Here is a 16217-nt window from a genome sequence, read left to right as displayed (position 1 = left end):
GATCTACCCTCATCGAGAACGAGTAGAAGACAGGTAGAAAGTCCCTCAGCCCAACTCTCTATCTTTCCTACACAAATATATGTATTTACATAACTGGTATGACATTGATATTATTTCTCTCAACAAATTTGAGTTAACGTAAAATAGATGAAAAAATTGAGATAAGCTTTCCTGAAAAAAAAAAATACGTACCCTATTATATTAAAGAAGAGAGCCGCATAACCTTTATTTAAAATGTGTCCACAATGATTCCTCAGAAAAAAATGCATTTACATGGTAATTAAAACATGCTATTTGACATGTCTAGCGTTTTTATGATATCAAATTACAGATTTAGAAGTAATCTGACTGCATAACTTTTTGAAAAAAAGTTATTAGTGAACGAGGTAAAAAATTAAGTCGAGTGAGTAATGTGGCTAATGTTTATTTTTCTTACTATCAAATAAATGAGTCAACCATTGTTTCATATATGTTCACAATAGATAGATAGATGAATATGATAGAAAAATAGATGAGAGAGAGAGAGACAGAGAAAGAGAGAGAATTTTCATGGTACGGAAAAATCATAATTGCTCCCTTTTCCCTAAGAAAAATGCGATGCTTTAAGTCACTTATCGACACCTACATCTACCAAACTTATAAGAGACTGGATAAAATTTTGAAAAGAAAAGAAAAAAAGAAACTAAACTGTGCTATTAAACAATCATTCCTCCATTATTTCTAAGACCCATTTCCCTTTTATAACATTTACTAGAACCTTTGGAAACAAGACAACTCCTAAAAATCTTTAAAACGTCTATATCTCAGATCCTGACGTCATCACCGAAAAGTTATCCAACCAGGCTCAAATAATTATTTATCATACCGAAAATTTGCAAGAATATTGACCAAGCCGTGCACATTTTCTTTTTTCAAAGTGCGTTAATATGCTCGATATTAACGCACTTTGAGAAGAAATATTTTTTTTTCAAAGTGCGTTAACGTGGTCCCAAAAATAACGCACTTTGAAAAATTTTTCCAAAGTGCGTAATTTTTCAAAGTGCGTTGTAACAGTGCCTAATACAAAAGCGTACTCTTCTCTCATACGAAAATTAGGTCAAACTTCAAGTTTATGGTCATTGAGGTTACAAATTACTGTATATTTGGAAAGGTCAGCACAGGTAATTTCTGTCAAATATGAACACTTTATCTTCTCTTCGTCAAAAGTTATAACCAATGCTGAAATTTTTGTAAAGTAATATAACAAAACAGTTAATAAAAGTATATATATCAGTGAGGGAGTCAAAAAGATTCCATAACATTAATAAATGACTCAAAAGAAGTATCTGGCCTTGCTGATTTATTAAATATAATTTTTAATTGTCTTTTCCATTTAAGTAATACAGCAAGTATGATGAAATGGAATATGTTCTCTGGGACCTTTAATGTCTAAACATTTTATAATTATAGAAGCAGACATTGTACTTAAAACCAAGTAATTCTTTATTCTATCTAAATAATTCCATCAATTTACATTTAGTAAATTGATGTATTTTCATTATGATTATTATGAAAATATTATTGAACAGAGAATCTGAGTTTTGTTATTTTACTTTTAGATTTTTTTTTTTTTACAAGAGCAAGTTGTAAATGCACATGTATTGATAATGGCCATAGATCTAAAATATTTTGTAATAATATTTTTTACTGAATATTTCCCTTTTAGATATAGAGTTGCTTTTTTTTTTTTTTTTTTTTTTTTAAAGAATTGTGATAACGTTGAACGCGGATGATACTGTGCTGATGTCAGAAACTAAGGCTGACCTTCTATACATGTACCAACTTAATTCGCCTCCAAAATATTAGTTATATTAATATCAGTTAGGATTTTTTACCGTACCAACGCCTACCCTGACACGGGACCTTTTAAGGTCTCATCCGAAAGACTTTCACTTCCAGATATGTAGTGCCAGACGCTTGGCGAAGGAACAGTCACTACCTATGTTACATGTACGTCTTAGGCTTGACGCGGCGCGGCGAGCGAGACTCGAACCTGGGCCCTCCCGATCACGAAGCAAGCGCCCCACCACTAGGTTACCGTAACCGATTAAAGATATTGTGAAACAAGCATTCTGAGAGTATTGCATTAGCAATACTAGTCCCCTACCGGCAAGTGTAATCTGGTTCCCGTTAAGAATTGAAAATGCCATAATTCCGTGAAAAATTAATGAAGCGGGACGAAATGCAAACTTGATCTATAACTAATCAAGGTAAAGCAACATACTAAAAATCAGCTCAATATCTACAAGCGTTTAGAAGAAAATTGCGGAAAACCCTTAAAAATTAAAAAGGCCGTAATTCCGGCAAAAGTCAATGAAGCGGAACGAAATGCAAACTTGATCTGTAACTCATCAAGATACACTCACGTACCAAAAATCAGCTCAATATCTGCAAGCGTTTAAGAAAAAAGTGCGGAAAACCAAGTGGGACAGACTGACAGACAGACAGAGGGACAGACAGACAGACAGACGGACAGACAGACAGACAGACGGACGGACAGACGGACGGACAGACTCAGAGGAAACCTATAGTCCCCTCCGGTTTCACCGGTAGGGGACTAAAAAGCGATAACAGACATTTAAATGTTGATACTTTCAATGTTATCATTTTTGTCAACGGTGGACAATCATCAAACTTAGCATTCTCGTAAGTTATAATGAATTGAAATTGTAAAAGAATATAATATGAATATTTAAAACTTTTTTCATTAAGAAGTTGTTTAAATGACGTCATGATGACGCAAAATACGAACAAATGAAAAATGATTGTTGATGTAAATTTAGCAAAACATGATTGAGCAAATTCAGCAGAAAAGACGTCATATTGTACAAGATCAATTACATTTTACCAATAGAATTTTTACGATTGGAGACTACTTAGACGCTAAAATATTAATGAATACTTTTACTACATGTACATTACACAAGAATTCATGTCCTCTACGAAATGATAATTTTTGAATGTATAACAACGCAGTATTTCTTCGTCCACGAAATCAAATCCCCTCGAACCAATATGTTTTCCTCAAACCACGAAAAGTTGACCCTAAGAAAATATGAGTTCTCTTTATATTATATATATAATTCTGAAATTTTAAGAAAACATACATGTATTGAGAGATATCGATCTATATAGCCTTTGACACAACACATCGAGAATTTTTATCTTGTGAATTCTGTTCAATAAATCACTAAAAATTTTGAAATCAAGTTATCTGACGAAGTGTCTATTTACCCTTCTGTTTCATTGTATATATGTACTTTTTTATCAACCAATGTACAACGCAGCTAGGTTAAGGACTCCCATATATACGTCAGTCTATGCAGAGGTTCGGGAGGGCTATTATGACGTCACGTTAAAAACAATACAAATGAATCTCGATGAATAAATACTATATGTTCTTTTTGAAACACACTAAATACTTTCGTTTCTCATAAATGTTATAAAGATACATGGATGTGCAACTTATCTTCCCATAATATCACTTAGCGTATGCAGAATGAAAGCCAGCTTGATCTCGCTGTACTTACTGAGATGACGTCATTTCTTAGTTTGACACTCAGTTTCTCTGTATTTGAGTCGTGGATCAAGCTTTTATCGTAGCTTGTAAAAATAAAAATATATACGAAACATGCGTAGTCAGACAAAAAGAGAGACATATTCTGAAATACATTAATCCACATTTTATTGTCAAACTAAATTGATAATGTGTAGACTTTAGATATAGCCGTAGGGAGTATATTTGTACAGTAACGTGCTAGAATGAGGGGTCCAGCCCCTCGAAAATATCAAAAGTTCAACGATATCCGCTTCACTATAAATTCTGAATTTTTAAACACATGTAGCTATTATTCCTACTATTCTGAAAAGTGCTGGGAGCTGGTTGTACATTGTTTATTTATTCCGTAATCTAACATTATTCCGATGCGTATTACATTTTTGTTTGGAGTTTATAGAAAGACGGCTAAATTTTAAACTATTCTCGAGCATGAGGAAGTTGCTCCCAGCACTTTTCGGGTTAAGGAATTTGTCTCAAAGAAAACAAAATAAATTTTATAGTAGAAAGATGCCCGTATATCGTTGAACTTTTACGATCTTTGTAGTAGTACATATATGGTCCAATTTTAAACCTGTCACGTGACAAACAGCTGGTGTAAGCGATGTCACTTTGGCCGAACTCAGCAGAGACCCGATATATACAAATGCAATCACCACAATTCACATTTATCAAAACTACTGCTGTTTAAAAATTATTAAAATTGTATTCATTTTCCCTGAATATATAAAGGCGTATATTTCATGGGCGTCCTTAACCTAGCTGCGAAGTTTGTTAGTCACTCTATTGCAGGGATTGAAAAAAAAAGTGACCTCCTCTTTCATATTTCTCAGCAATCTCTCTACTTAGGTAAATAAACTAAAAATGTGAAAATGATAACATCATTTTTTTAAATTCAATACATGTGTAATATTTTTTTCTTAAAAAATGATACCTTTAAAATGTTAATTCTGACGTATATACGCACATGTATGACATCTCAGGGAAATACAGAGTTCAAAATTTCAGAAGAGTTGATAACTTTCAATAAAGTTGGCGATAAAAAATCAGTTAAAAAATAAAAATAAAGACTAAATTATAAGGATGTATTCTGCTTATACTCGAAAAAAACCTACATTAAACTTTTCACACGCTTATATTTTTCTGAAAATGTGATATTCGACAAACCTCTTTCAATGCGGGTTGAAAATTATTACAAACATTAATTTGTGCACATGTGTAAGATTAATTGTGATTTAGTATTTCTTAAATACTACCACAATCACTGGTTGCTACATGTATGTTAAAAATGTAACATGTCTTCCGTTTTAAAAAAAATGTGTTCTCATTATTAAACGGATCGGCAGAAAATTTAATAAAATTCATAACATGAAAGGGTGCAATGTAGTGTCGTTTTTATTTTTATACCCACCATGACTTGCTCTTTAAACAGCAAGCATGTTATTAGATGAAATCCAGGATATATATGGCTGAAAATATAGCGGAATCTCACTATAATAGTAATATACCACTATTATAACGGAGTTTACCCCCCCCCCCCAACCTGACAGATATTTCAATCATTATTTCACGACCACCCCTTCCCCTTCCAAACACAAACATATACCATAGTACACACACATAATCCATATTACACGAAATATATTTTCTAATCTTGTTTGAAACGGGCAAGAAGATTTAGAAAAGTTTTTAGAAAATTTTGAAGGTTAAATCTTGCTCAATACGGTCTCCTTTAAGTAATTAATACATTTATGTATTGTCCAAATATTTAAAACCACTCAACCCCAGTACACGTAGGTCAATCGTTAAAACACATTACATCAATAACAAAAGAAAGCCCTAATAAAATATGATTCGTATTTTTTTTTTTAATTTTGAAACTTGAACTAAATTTCTTTTATTCTATGCTTTTTTAATTATTTAACATGTATTAATGTATTTGAAAATGTTTCAATTTTTATCTCATTATTAATTCGTAAACCCTTTGACAATTAAAACTGACATTCTTTAAAAGTTATTGGTCCACCTGCTAAGGTCAACATTTTCTTCTGTTTTCATATCTTCCTATTTACACTAATAAGCTGTTTAAAGGCCTCTGGATTTTAATCCTATATAAAAGCCGGCATGTACACTGGTCTAACCTTAACCTTAAAGGTACTTGTACTTAAGTTAAACAATATTGTCCTTAAACTGGATCACTTACACCCCTTTAAAAATGTTCATGTATGTTTTCATTGTCTAGTAAAACCAATTTCTTTTTTAAATTATTTCATGCATTTTCTTTTTTTCCCCCGCAATGAATGTCAGCATCTATAAAGGATATATTTTTAGAGTAAAATTAAGATGGTCACATATTGTATGACTTGGACACAAATATAAAGAGAGATAAAATCACCTATAAAAAGTGTATCTTTTATTTGCATTTATACTTTAAAAAGATAATAGAAAAAGTATAAGTTGACGGCAAACGAATAGCAGTATAAATCTCCTACATAATCATGGTAAAGAAATGCCGCCTCAATCTACAATGACAGGTAATAATACACAAGTATTTATGATGTACCAACACGAAAGTTATTAAGGTGTAGAACGATTACGTTCGAAAAGGGGATCAAACATTTAACTTTTTGTGCTTAATCCATTAAGATGTTATGCAAATATTTCCTTGATGACTTCACAGATTATTTATCCACTGAAAAAAAAAAAATAATAAGTTGCTACTATAACCCCTTCGTTAGCTGTTGCATGGTCAGATCGTGTGAAGATTTCTGAAGAAAACAATGGTAATATTAATTTTTTTAACACATTTTCTTTCTTCTTTTTTTTTTTTTTTTAAAAATGTTTTATTAAGTATGACTGAGTTTACTCAATTAGTTTGATTTTTTTTATATCCCCCTTTTTATACAAACTTAAAAAAAGAAGAAATTTCTGGTCATAGCATTAAATGAATTGAGAAAATTAAATTATCGAAATGATATTTTGTTCACAAGGAAATAACTGCATCTCATTTGAATTATTTAAATGGAAGGAATATTAATTTATCAAATTTTCTAACATTAATATTTTTTTGCAGGTTTTCTACAGGGTCGGGTTTTTGACCATTTTGGTCCTTTCATTACTTATTAACGGTGAGTCATTCTACTGCTGTGTTTTTTTAAAATTAAAATTATAATATTATATATTTACATTTATTTGCAAATGTTTTCCCTTATATAACACTATTGAAAGCAACGCGTATCTATATCCGTATAAACACAGGTTCCTCGCGTCATAAACGTTCGACGTAATTTCAAAGTGACGTCATAAAGGGTCGACGCTCAAACAATGGAACAAATACGTGCCGTTGAGTTTGAAAAGTAAAACATTTCACGCGTTAGAGATTATAATCAGGAAAATATAAAATATGAATAAGTCATAAATGTAAATATAAGTAATAATGTATCATTTTTAAACATCTATCGGATATAAATACGGGTTGGTACGAGATCAAATTTACCATAAAGCCCTTCGGGCTTTATGGAATTTGATCTCGTGACCAACCCGTATTTATATCCCGATAGATGTTTAAAAATGATACCTTATTTCTTAAATATAATGTATAAATAATTTTTTTTGAAAAAAAAATCAAGTTAATAACTGCCATTTTTAGGCTGTAAAGATTGGTAGGGGTTGGTCAGAACATTATTTTTTCTCCAATTCAATCAGCTTACAATATTGAAGATTAACAATTATTTGAAACATAGGGAAAACTATGGAAAAGACTGTTGTTGTTGTTGTAAAAATTATGTACATGTACTTAATTTCTTTTTTAAAACGTCAACTTAAACCGTGTAAATGTAAACTGAAACACCCTAACCAGAAACAATAATTATAAGCTTAATTAAAACGTAACTGAAATACTGAAATTTCAATTAAAGATGTATAATTAGCTTTTAACATTCTAAGAATTTCATGAAATGAATTTTTAAAAAGAAAAACAATTTGCATGGTCAAAGAAATGTGTAATAATTTGTACACGTATAATTATGTACATTATTACACACAAATACATATACATGGTTTGCCATAGCGCGCCTTGGGTCTGTGCATTACTATACACGATCGTAACGACTTAAAAGAGCCCCTTCAAACTTTTTCACAGAAAAATGCAATAAAAAAATTATTTAAATAAGAACGTCAATTTTTTTTTAAGTAAGTTAATTTTCTGCACAGGGGTGAGAACTGCGAAAAAAAAAATAAATAAATACAATTGTTGACTCTACTTCCTTTCAACTTGTGATGAGGAAAACTTGATTTTAATTTATATTTAAAAAAAACATGATTAGTGACAGAATATTCTTGTAACTTTATAACACGATTATTTTTGTTTCATTTACATTCAACATAAATGGACAGGTGCATTTCTACTGAATATATATTCTCAGCAAATCTTCACTAATGCAAGTAATGGCTATTGCCCTAATTTTATATCTCCTGGAGGAAGGGTTACAAATTGTTAATCAATCTTTAAGTCGTTTGTTTGATTCATCATTCATATTTATTATAATTCTATAATGGCCATAATGTGAAATTTTAAGAGACAAAGGCCTCGTATTTAGGTATTCTGAGGTCAAAGTTCAAGACAATGTAAGCACCATACGAATTTGCGACTGTCGATGACATTGGGTTTCGCTTAAATAGTAATAGTGATTTTCTTTTTTTAAATGGAATTCAGAGCATAGGGTGTCTGCTGTAACCTGCAGCTCGGGATGGACAAAGTATGGCGAGAACTGCTACAGACTTTATACAACCAAAAGACCGTGGATGGATGCCCTTAAAGCTTGTCAGTCCGTGGGCAGCAGTTTAGTAGATGTCGGATCTGACGGAGAACAAAATTTTGTACACAGTAAGAAAAATAACGTGGTTTATATGAACATTGTACAATAAAATTTATGTATGGATGTTAAAATTGAATATTTAACGATCGTGGTAAAATAAAAAAAAATTCATGTAGTCTGAACTTATCCGCAATACTGGTGTTATACGTTATATAAACAAGAAAACCATAGAAATTATGTAGAAAAAGTACACAGTTTTCAGTCAACTGCTGAAATTCATTTTATAGAGTTTGGTGAATCAAACTGTCTAGTTTCACTGGATAATAATTTCAGATCTCGCCAACGGAAATGAGTTCTGGATCAGCGGTTCAGATTCTTCCACGGAGGGACAATGGCTCTGGTACGGCAGTATCCAGTCCTGGACTTATACTAAGTGGAACTCAGGTCAGTATTGTTAGAGCAGTAAGCCAGTGTTTTACAAAATCATTTATTTACATAAACCTCTAGAATAAACCCGACGCAAGAGGTTTTCAATTTCTAGTAAAAAAATTAATTGAAAAGAAAAATATGCAGACTTTCGAAGTCCATTTGTGATAGAACACAATTAAAAAGTCACAATAAAGTTTTCCAGTTGTTGTTTAAATTTATATTTTCTCCGCCGCCACGCTTTGTATGAGTTAGTTCTGTAAATCGTAAATATAGTTGCAAGTCAAATTTGACATTACTTGTTTCAGCAACATTTTTCATATTTAATTAAAAAGTCTTTTAAGCACATGTAAATTGAAGGGGGAAAAAAATAAAATAAGGAAGAACAACGCGTTTTTGTCTGTCGTTTAGCATGTTTGGTACTGCAGTTTGTGAAACTCCTCTGTATAAATCCACAACGTCCAGAGGAAAAAATCTAAACACTATACAGTTACAGTCACTGTATCAATATTATACTTAAACAAACAATATGCCTTTACATTGATCACAAGCAATGTTGTTTTGTATATATCATATTCTGCTGTGTTGCAATCAGTGCAGGTGCTTTATCGATAAAATTAATTCTGCTTTCACTTCGAAGTTTACACTAACTTTGTGGCTCTAAATCTGACTCATAAACGGCTTATTTCCAGCGAAACAGATATACATGTAGTGAGATTTTCAAACAGCCTTAATAATATGAAACACAACGAAACATTAGAATATTAAACGACAGTGATTTTCACTGTTTATACTCCAAAACAGAACTACTGTTTCATTAAATGAATTAACACGGGTATGTTAAGGAAGCATACAAATAATTTCTCGGGAAATTTAGACTTTTTAATGAAAATTATGTTTGATAATTTGTCAAAGTCACCGATAAAACGTAAACTGTTATTAACTAATGCATAAAGACAACAGAGTGTCTGAGGCCAAGAAGTGCAAAACCACGACATCATCACGTGATTGCTATTAATAGCAAAATTTTCCTTAATAAAAAGAGGTTAACAGAACAAGACAACCCCGGGGTTTAATAATTTCTTTGAGTTAATAATATAGTTGAAAAACGTCTCTTATGCCTAAAAAGTGCTACTAGAATCCCACTGTTCGGTCGGGAAAAAAATTATTCCACATATTCGCACGAAACCTTACCCGATGTTTTGCATGCCATATACTACAATGTTGTACATTCATGTATAACCCCAGATATTCTTCAAACCATATTTACCTCACGATTCTAGCAGCACTTTCCAAGTACACATGCTAGCTGCTATTGGAGGCGAAACTAGATCTTGCGAAGTCGTTCAAGGTTCACATCAAAACATGGCTGAAGCATAATTCCTGAGTTTTTCTCTTCAATTCGGACATATTCCTCTGTCATTCGTGACAACAATAATGCAAAAGAACAACACTAAGCTGGATACTTCTAAGATTTGTACATATCGAAAGCTAGCGTTCTATAATAAAGGAATTCCAACGCTACGTGACAAGTACTGAACCTCGGAATTGAGGTTTCATTCGAAAGCCCCATTACTTTTACTTCTAGTGTCCACAGGTGCTTGAGGACAGGACCCCCCCCCCCCCCCGATATAGACCCCCGGGACTTTTCGACTTTTTTCTCATAAATCATCTTTCAATGACATATTTCTGATATAATCTATACCAACAATTCGAAAAATTACCTGAAACAAACATTTTATAAAATCTACCCCCTCTATATATATAAATCAACGTTAATTTATATATATAGGGTAGGGTAGTAATTTTTATAAAATGTTTGTCAATTTTCCGAATTTATGATATGGATATTATATCACAAATGTGTAATGTTTCATCCATACATAATTTGTGAGAAAAGAGTCGAACAGACCTGGGGGTCTGTATCGGGGGGGGGGGGGGGATCCTGTCCTCAAGCACCTGTGCTAGTGTCTAGCTTCTGGGCGAAGGAACAGTCTTACCTATGTTTAACCTTGTAGGTTTGAAGTGGCACCGATGCACCGATGAGTGATGAACGCCCTACTTCTATTCTACCCCGACCGGTTCATTTATTCAGAATAAAAATACGCCATTTTCCATTTTATTCTTAAATATTTATAGATTAAGGACATTTTATCAAGATTTTTTTAAAATTTATTTTTAGGCGAGCCAAATGATTCCGGCGGAGAGGATTGTGCCAGTCTTCTTAGTGGCGGGAAATGGAACGATTATCCTTGCGAACGTGACATGGCATACATTTGTGAACAAACAAGTAACGCATTACTTTTATCAATTAAGATTATTACCATAAGTTCATTGCATAAAATCCTTATAACTACATGTATTAATTATTTTATATATCTGTATTATTATGAACTACCCTACAGCTGCGTTGGATTCATGTGATTCCACCTGGAGTTTCAGGAACGGTAAATGTTACAAGTTGTTCACATCTAAGGTCACGTGGTCCAACGCTTTAAAGACTTGTCAGGCCAACTCTGCTAACCTGTTGAACGTCGAAGATTCCTCTGAAATGTCTTACGTGAGAGGTAATCGGTTATTAGGATTCATTTTGATTGTGGGCTACCCACTTTTAATTATCTCACATTCACGACATCAAACTAAATGTCTTCTATTTTATGTGTTGTTGTGTACATTATCAATTTTTTATAACATTAACCATCACTTGATTGAAAGTCGTAATTAATGTACTATAATATTTCAATTTTGTCTAAATACCCCCTTTTCCCCATTTATATCAAAACTCTTATTGAAACTCTTTCATAAATTCCAATTGACTATCGCTTAACGAATTTGAACCAAAATTAAGAAATGATCACCTTTGCTGCAGGTTTAATGAATGGACAGGATATGTGGATGGGTGGATTTGACGGACCAAAGGAGGGATCATGGGCGTGGTCCGGAGGTACATTCTCCTGGAGTTACACAAACTGGAAGTCAGGTACAATCAATCAGGAAGCTAATAATTATATTTGTTATAATTATTGATCTCATGCTCTCTATAAGGTTGCACATTATACATGCAATAACCTGTCTATATACTAAAACCTGTTTTCATATTTACCATAACTGTTCAGTGGATGAAGTACTAGCAAGCTCAAATAGGTTTCATTCAAATAAAAAAAAGGACAGAAAAGATAATACATATGTATTATTTTGTAAAATACAGTGGAATGTAATGCATTAAGAGCCATTCTCTGTAATGACTTACACACTTGCACAATCTAATTAAAATTAGATGTTCCGAATCCGCTACCGCTTCTCAAACATCTAACAACATCCTATTAGGGGTCACGTCAGAGCGACCTTTCGATTATGAATAAACATAAAAATTTGGCCAATCAGATTCAACCTTCTGTATACGATTCTAAAATTAGTTCCCCGACTACATCTTTACATTAATGATGCTCAGTAGACTGTCTTACGTTGAATTAAAGTAATTTTGGTATAAAATGAACGTATAGTCCGCCAATCTGGCATTCTTACCTGAATAACGCAAACGAAAATGCAGAAACTACTATATATCCCGCACGTCACATTCATATATAGCACGGTCGTTACGATTTACCATGCATATTTTGTTTACTACGAAACCCCTCGGGCGTTTAGGTTTGGCAGTTAAAAAAGAAACGCATCCGAACTATAAGCCAAGATTTCGGAGACGGCGATTTCATTGGGTAATCGAAAGGTCGCTCTGACGTGACCCCGAATGGGATGTTGTTAGATGTTTGAGAAGCGGTAGCGGATTCGGAACATCTAATTTTAATTAGATTGACACTTGCATAGGGGGGTCGGCACGCATAGTCACAGATTTTTATGAAATTTAATATGGTGACTTGTGATGATGCAACTTTAATAAAAACATCAAAATTTTGGTTTCCATGCACCTTCGTTGCCATGGAAACAAACGCCCACATTCTACAGATAAATGACTCCAAATCTTTTAATCAAAATTTACATTTTCGTAAAACATTTTCAGTTAATTAACATTTGGGGTGTTAAATATCATTATTAATTTATTTAAATATGAATTTATATCTGAAAACTTTTATATTTATTGCAGGTGAGCCAAATAACTCAGGGGACGAAGACTGTGCTCTGATTTATGCTAGCGATGGTCAATGGAACGACGGAAAATGTAGCGGATCGTTACAGTTCATGTGTAAAAAGAACAGTGAGTATTAGAGTTTTCCGTAAACGACATTTTGATTATTTTCAAGAAAAAAAGTATAGTAGATTGTTATTTAAAATTTCTTTCTCTCAAATATCTATACAGCGCCTCCAATTAATGGCGGTTGGTCCGGGTTTGGATCATACGGATCTTGTTCTAAAACCTGCGGGGGAGGGACGCAAACAAGGTCCAGGACATGTACAAATCCCGCACCACAGTGGGGTGGAGACCAATGCGCTGGATCCGCCACAGAATCACAGTCTTGCAACACACATTCCTGCCCAAGTAAGCATGGTTATTGAATTTAGTGTATATCAGATTTAAAGAAATTTTCAATTAGCAATAATGTGAAATTCGAAATATGATTAAATAATTCTGAGATGTCTGTGTCTGTTGTATTGTCTTTTTATAACCTGTGAAATCGAGATAATTATTTGAAATAACTTAACAAAAAAAAAAAACAAAAACAAAAAACAAAAAAAAAGAAAATGTTGAACATTTCTTACATACAGTCGACGGAAATTGGGGAAGCTGGGGAAACTGGGACACATGCACAGTGACTTGTGGCGGCGGAACTCAAGGGAGAACTCGCACCTGCTCAAATCCCTCCCCTCAGTATGGAGGAGCAGCCTGCTCTGGCTCCTCCACCAGTTCCCAAACCTGCAACACAAATCCCTGTCCAAGTAAACACATTTTTTCTGCAAATTAGTATACTTGTATCTATTTCTTGTATATGCACAACTTTTGAAGATTTCTATTTGTAACCAACAGTTGACGGAATTTGGGCAACATGGGGTAGCTGGGGAACTTGCACAGTCACGTGTGGAGGAGGGACACAGGACCGCTCCAGAACCTGTACTAACCCTGCGCCGCAGTATGGAGGTGCTGATTGCACAGGACCGAATCAAAGCACACAAGACTGCAACACTCAAGTCTGCATAAGTAAGCCTTTATATTTTTTTATTTATAGACCCGAGTCATTCTAAATTGGCGAGATTTCTGGAGAAAAATTCACATGACACGTATACTAGATCAATTTAAAAGTGTATATTACGCTTTTAAAAAAAGTTCCAGACTCAATACCTTAATAAATTTTAACATTCAAGTCATCCAAGGTGAGTTGCAACGACCCTACCTATACTGGATTCCTAAACTTCATAAAACTCTTTTACATAGAAATACATTGCCGGGTCCAGCAAATGCTCTACCAAGCCCCTATCTTTACTCCATAAAGAAATATCAACTGCTGTAAAGGACAAACTTCAGACGTACCGTGCTAAAGCATATTCTAGAAGTGGTGTAAATCAGATGTGGATTCTCAAAAACTCCAACGATCTTTTAGAAAAATTTTCAAAATTTATATCCTGCTATCATATGGTGTTTACATCTCCCAGCTAATTCGATACTCAAGAGCATGCTCTGAGTACGATAAATTTTTAAACCGAGGCGGGCTACTGACAGACAAGTTGATTTTACATGGATTTCAAAAACCACTTTTAAAGTCAGCATTTCGTAAATTCTATGGTCGTTATAATGACCTTGATAGCAAATTTAACCAAAACGAATGGAAATGATCAACATGGTATGTTGAAAATTTCCTCTTCAAAGGGAGAAAAGAGTACCTGCTGAAGAAACAGACTAAAAGTCTTTTTGGTTCTTGCAGTTGATGGAGCATGGGGCGCCTGGGGTCAGTGGGGTACTTGTAGTGTCACTTGTGGTGGAGGTCAAAGGTCGCGAGGCAGGATTTGTGATAACCCTGCACCGGAGAACGGCGGAAAGAATTGCCCCGGAACTTCTGGAGATTATGGCGACTGTAACACTGACGCCTGTCCGACAGTAGCCGCTGGACAGTACATGCAGGTAAGCATGTGTCTGGTTATTCATATAGTACATGTACTTCTACATCAACTGTTCATGGTGATCACGGTGGTTGTCGGACATCTTACTAACCATGATACAGTTACATTAATAGTTTGGACGATGACTTGCGTCACAAAGTACCGATTGTGACATATGCTCTGTGCATGTATTTTGCATAAGAACATTAAGTCGGGTAACTTCCTCTGAGTTTCATTTGCGCATACAAGGTGTTTACGTGATGGTTTTTTTTTCAGTCGGAACAGTATCGGTAAATATGTTCTGCGCCCTCATCGTACAGAACATTCCATAACAGAAAACATTAATGACTAGTAATGAGATTAAAACGTTATGTAAAATCTCACAATTTCATGCATCATATGAGTTGTACGTGTATATTTTTAGGAACAAAGGAATTAACCTGAGTAGTGCTTGCCAAATTGTGGCTGAACTTCTCTAAGAATCAGATCCTGTCAAAGTTTGTCAGTTTATTTAGATGCGTTTTGATTTTTTTTTTCAGTTGTGTCCATCAGGATATTTCACGTGTCAATCTGGCGGTATGAGTTGTATCCAGGACGTTTTGAAATGTGACTGTTCCTCAGACTGTGATGACGGAAGTGACGAAACAGAGGGATATGCCGGATGTACCAATGCAGCAATGTGTCTGGCTGAAAACGGAGCAGGTAAACCTACATTTCTTTATTATTTTTTTAAAGCATTTCTATTACTTTAATTTGCGATGTTTCAGGGTTAATTAATCACAACGTCTGTCTGTCTCTTCACTTTTGTCCTGACTACAGCTCTTTGATATTTTATTATTCTATCAATTTGCAAAGGCAGTTTCTAAGGTAGCTCCTAGCTTCTTCAACAAATCGATTTCAAGTTAGACTAGTTGGGCCAGTAGGTCATTTCATACATACGCAGCAGATGGGAAAAGTTCAAGAAATTCCTTTTTCATTGACCAAGATTATATTTTCTTCTTCAGGTGTTGACGTTGCATCAGTTATCGTCATGATGGCATCATTGATTACAGCTATTTTACTGATAAATTATCGCTAAAGGTCACAAATTAAAGTCACATGAATATTTAATTATTGAATTTTGTTAATCATTTTTATTACGTAATTGTTAAAAATTTGAAGCAGGATTGTTGTTTTACATCAATTGAAGATTGTGAATAAAATTCGATCTGAAATTTGTGTTGTTTTCTTTTTTGAAAAAAAAAATATTTATGCCATATCACGTTTAAAATGTATTTATTCTTGAGTATCAGCAATCTATATGAAATTATGATTTTGGAAATACTACAATA

General features: G+C 33.7%; 1 protein-coding gene across 1 annotated transcript in view; it reads left to right on the top strand.

Moving 5' to 3' along the window:
- LOC133187001 (SCO-spondin-like) overlaps positions 1–15964 on the top strand; it is an 88098-nt gene extending 72134 nt beyond the window's left edge. Inside the window, 6 exon segments of the mRNA XM_061322377.1 lie at positions 13158–13333; positions 13561–13731; positions 13820–13990; positions 14712–14908; positions 15426–15588; positions 15891–15964. Coding sequence (XP_061178361.1) covers positions 13158–13333; positions 13561–13731; positions 13820–13990; positions 14712–14908; positions 15426–15588; positions 15891–15964 — 952 coding nt within the window.
- The last annotated feature ends 253 nt before the right edge of the window (positions 15965–16217 follow it).

Source organism: Saccostrea echinata, unplaced genomic scaffold, assembly GCF_033153115.1.
Source record: "Saccostrea echinata isolate AGI-Se365-2 ecotype Australia unplaced genomic scaffold, CSIRO_AGI_Sech_v1 ptg000014l, whole genome shotgun sequence".
Taxonomy (NCBI): Eukaryota; Metazoa; Mollusca; class Bivalvia; order Ostreida; family Ostreidae; genus Saccostrea; species Saccostrea echinata.
The sequence above is the reverse complement of the archived record's forward strand: the minus strand, read 5'-3'. Positions and strand labels throughout refer to the sequence as shown.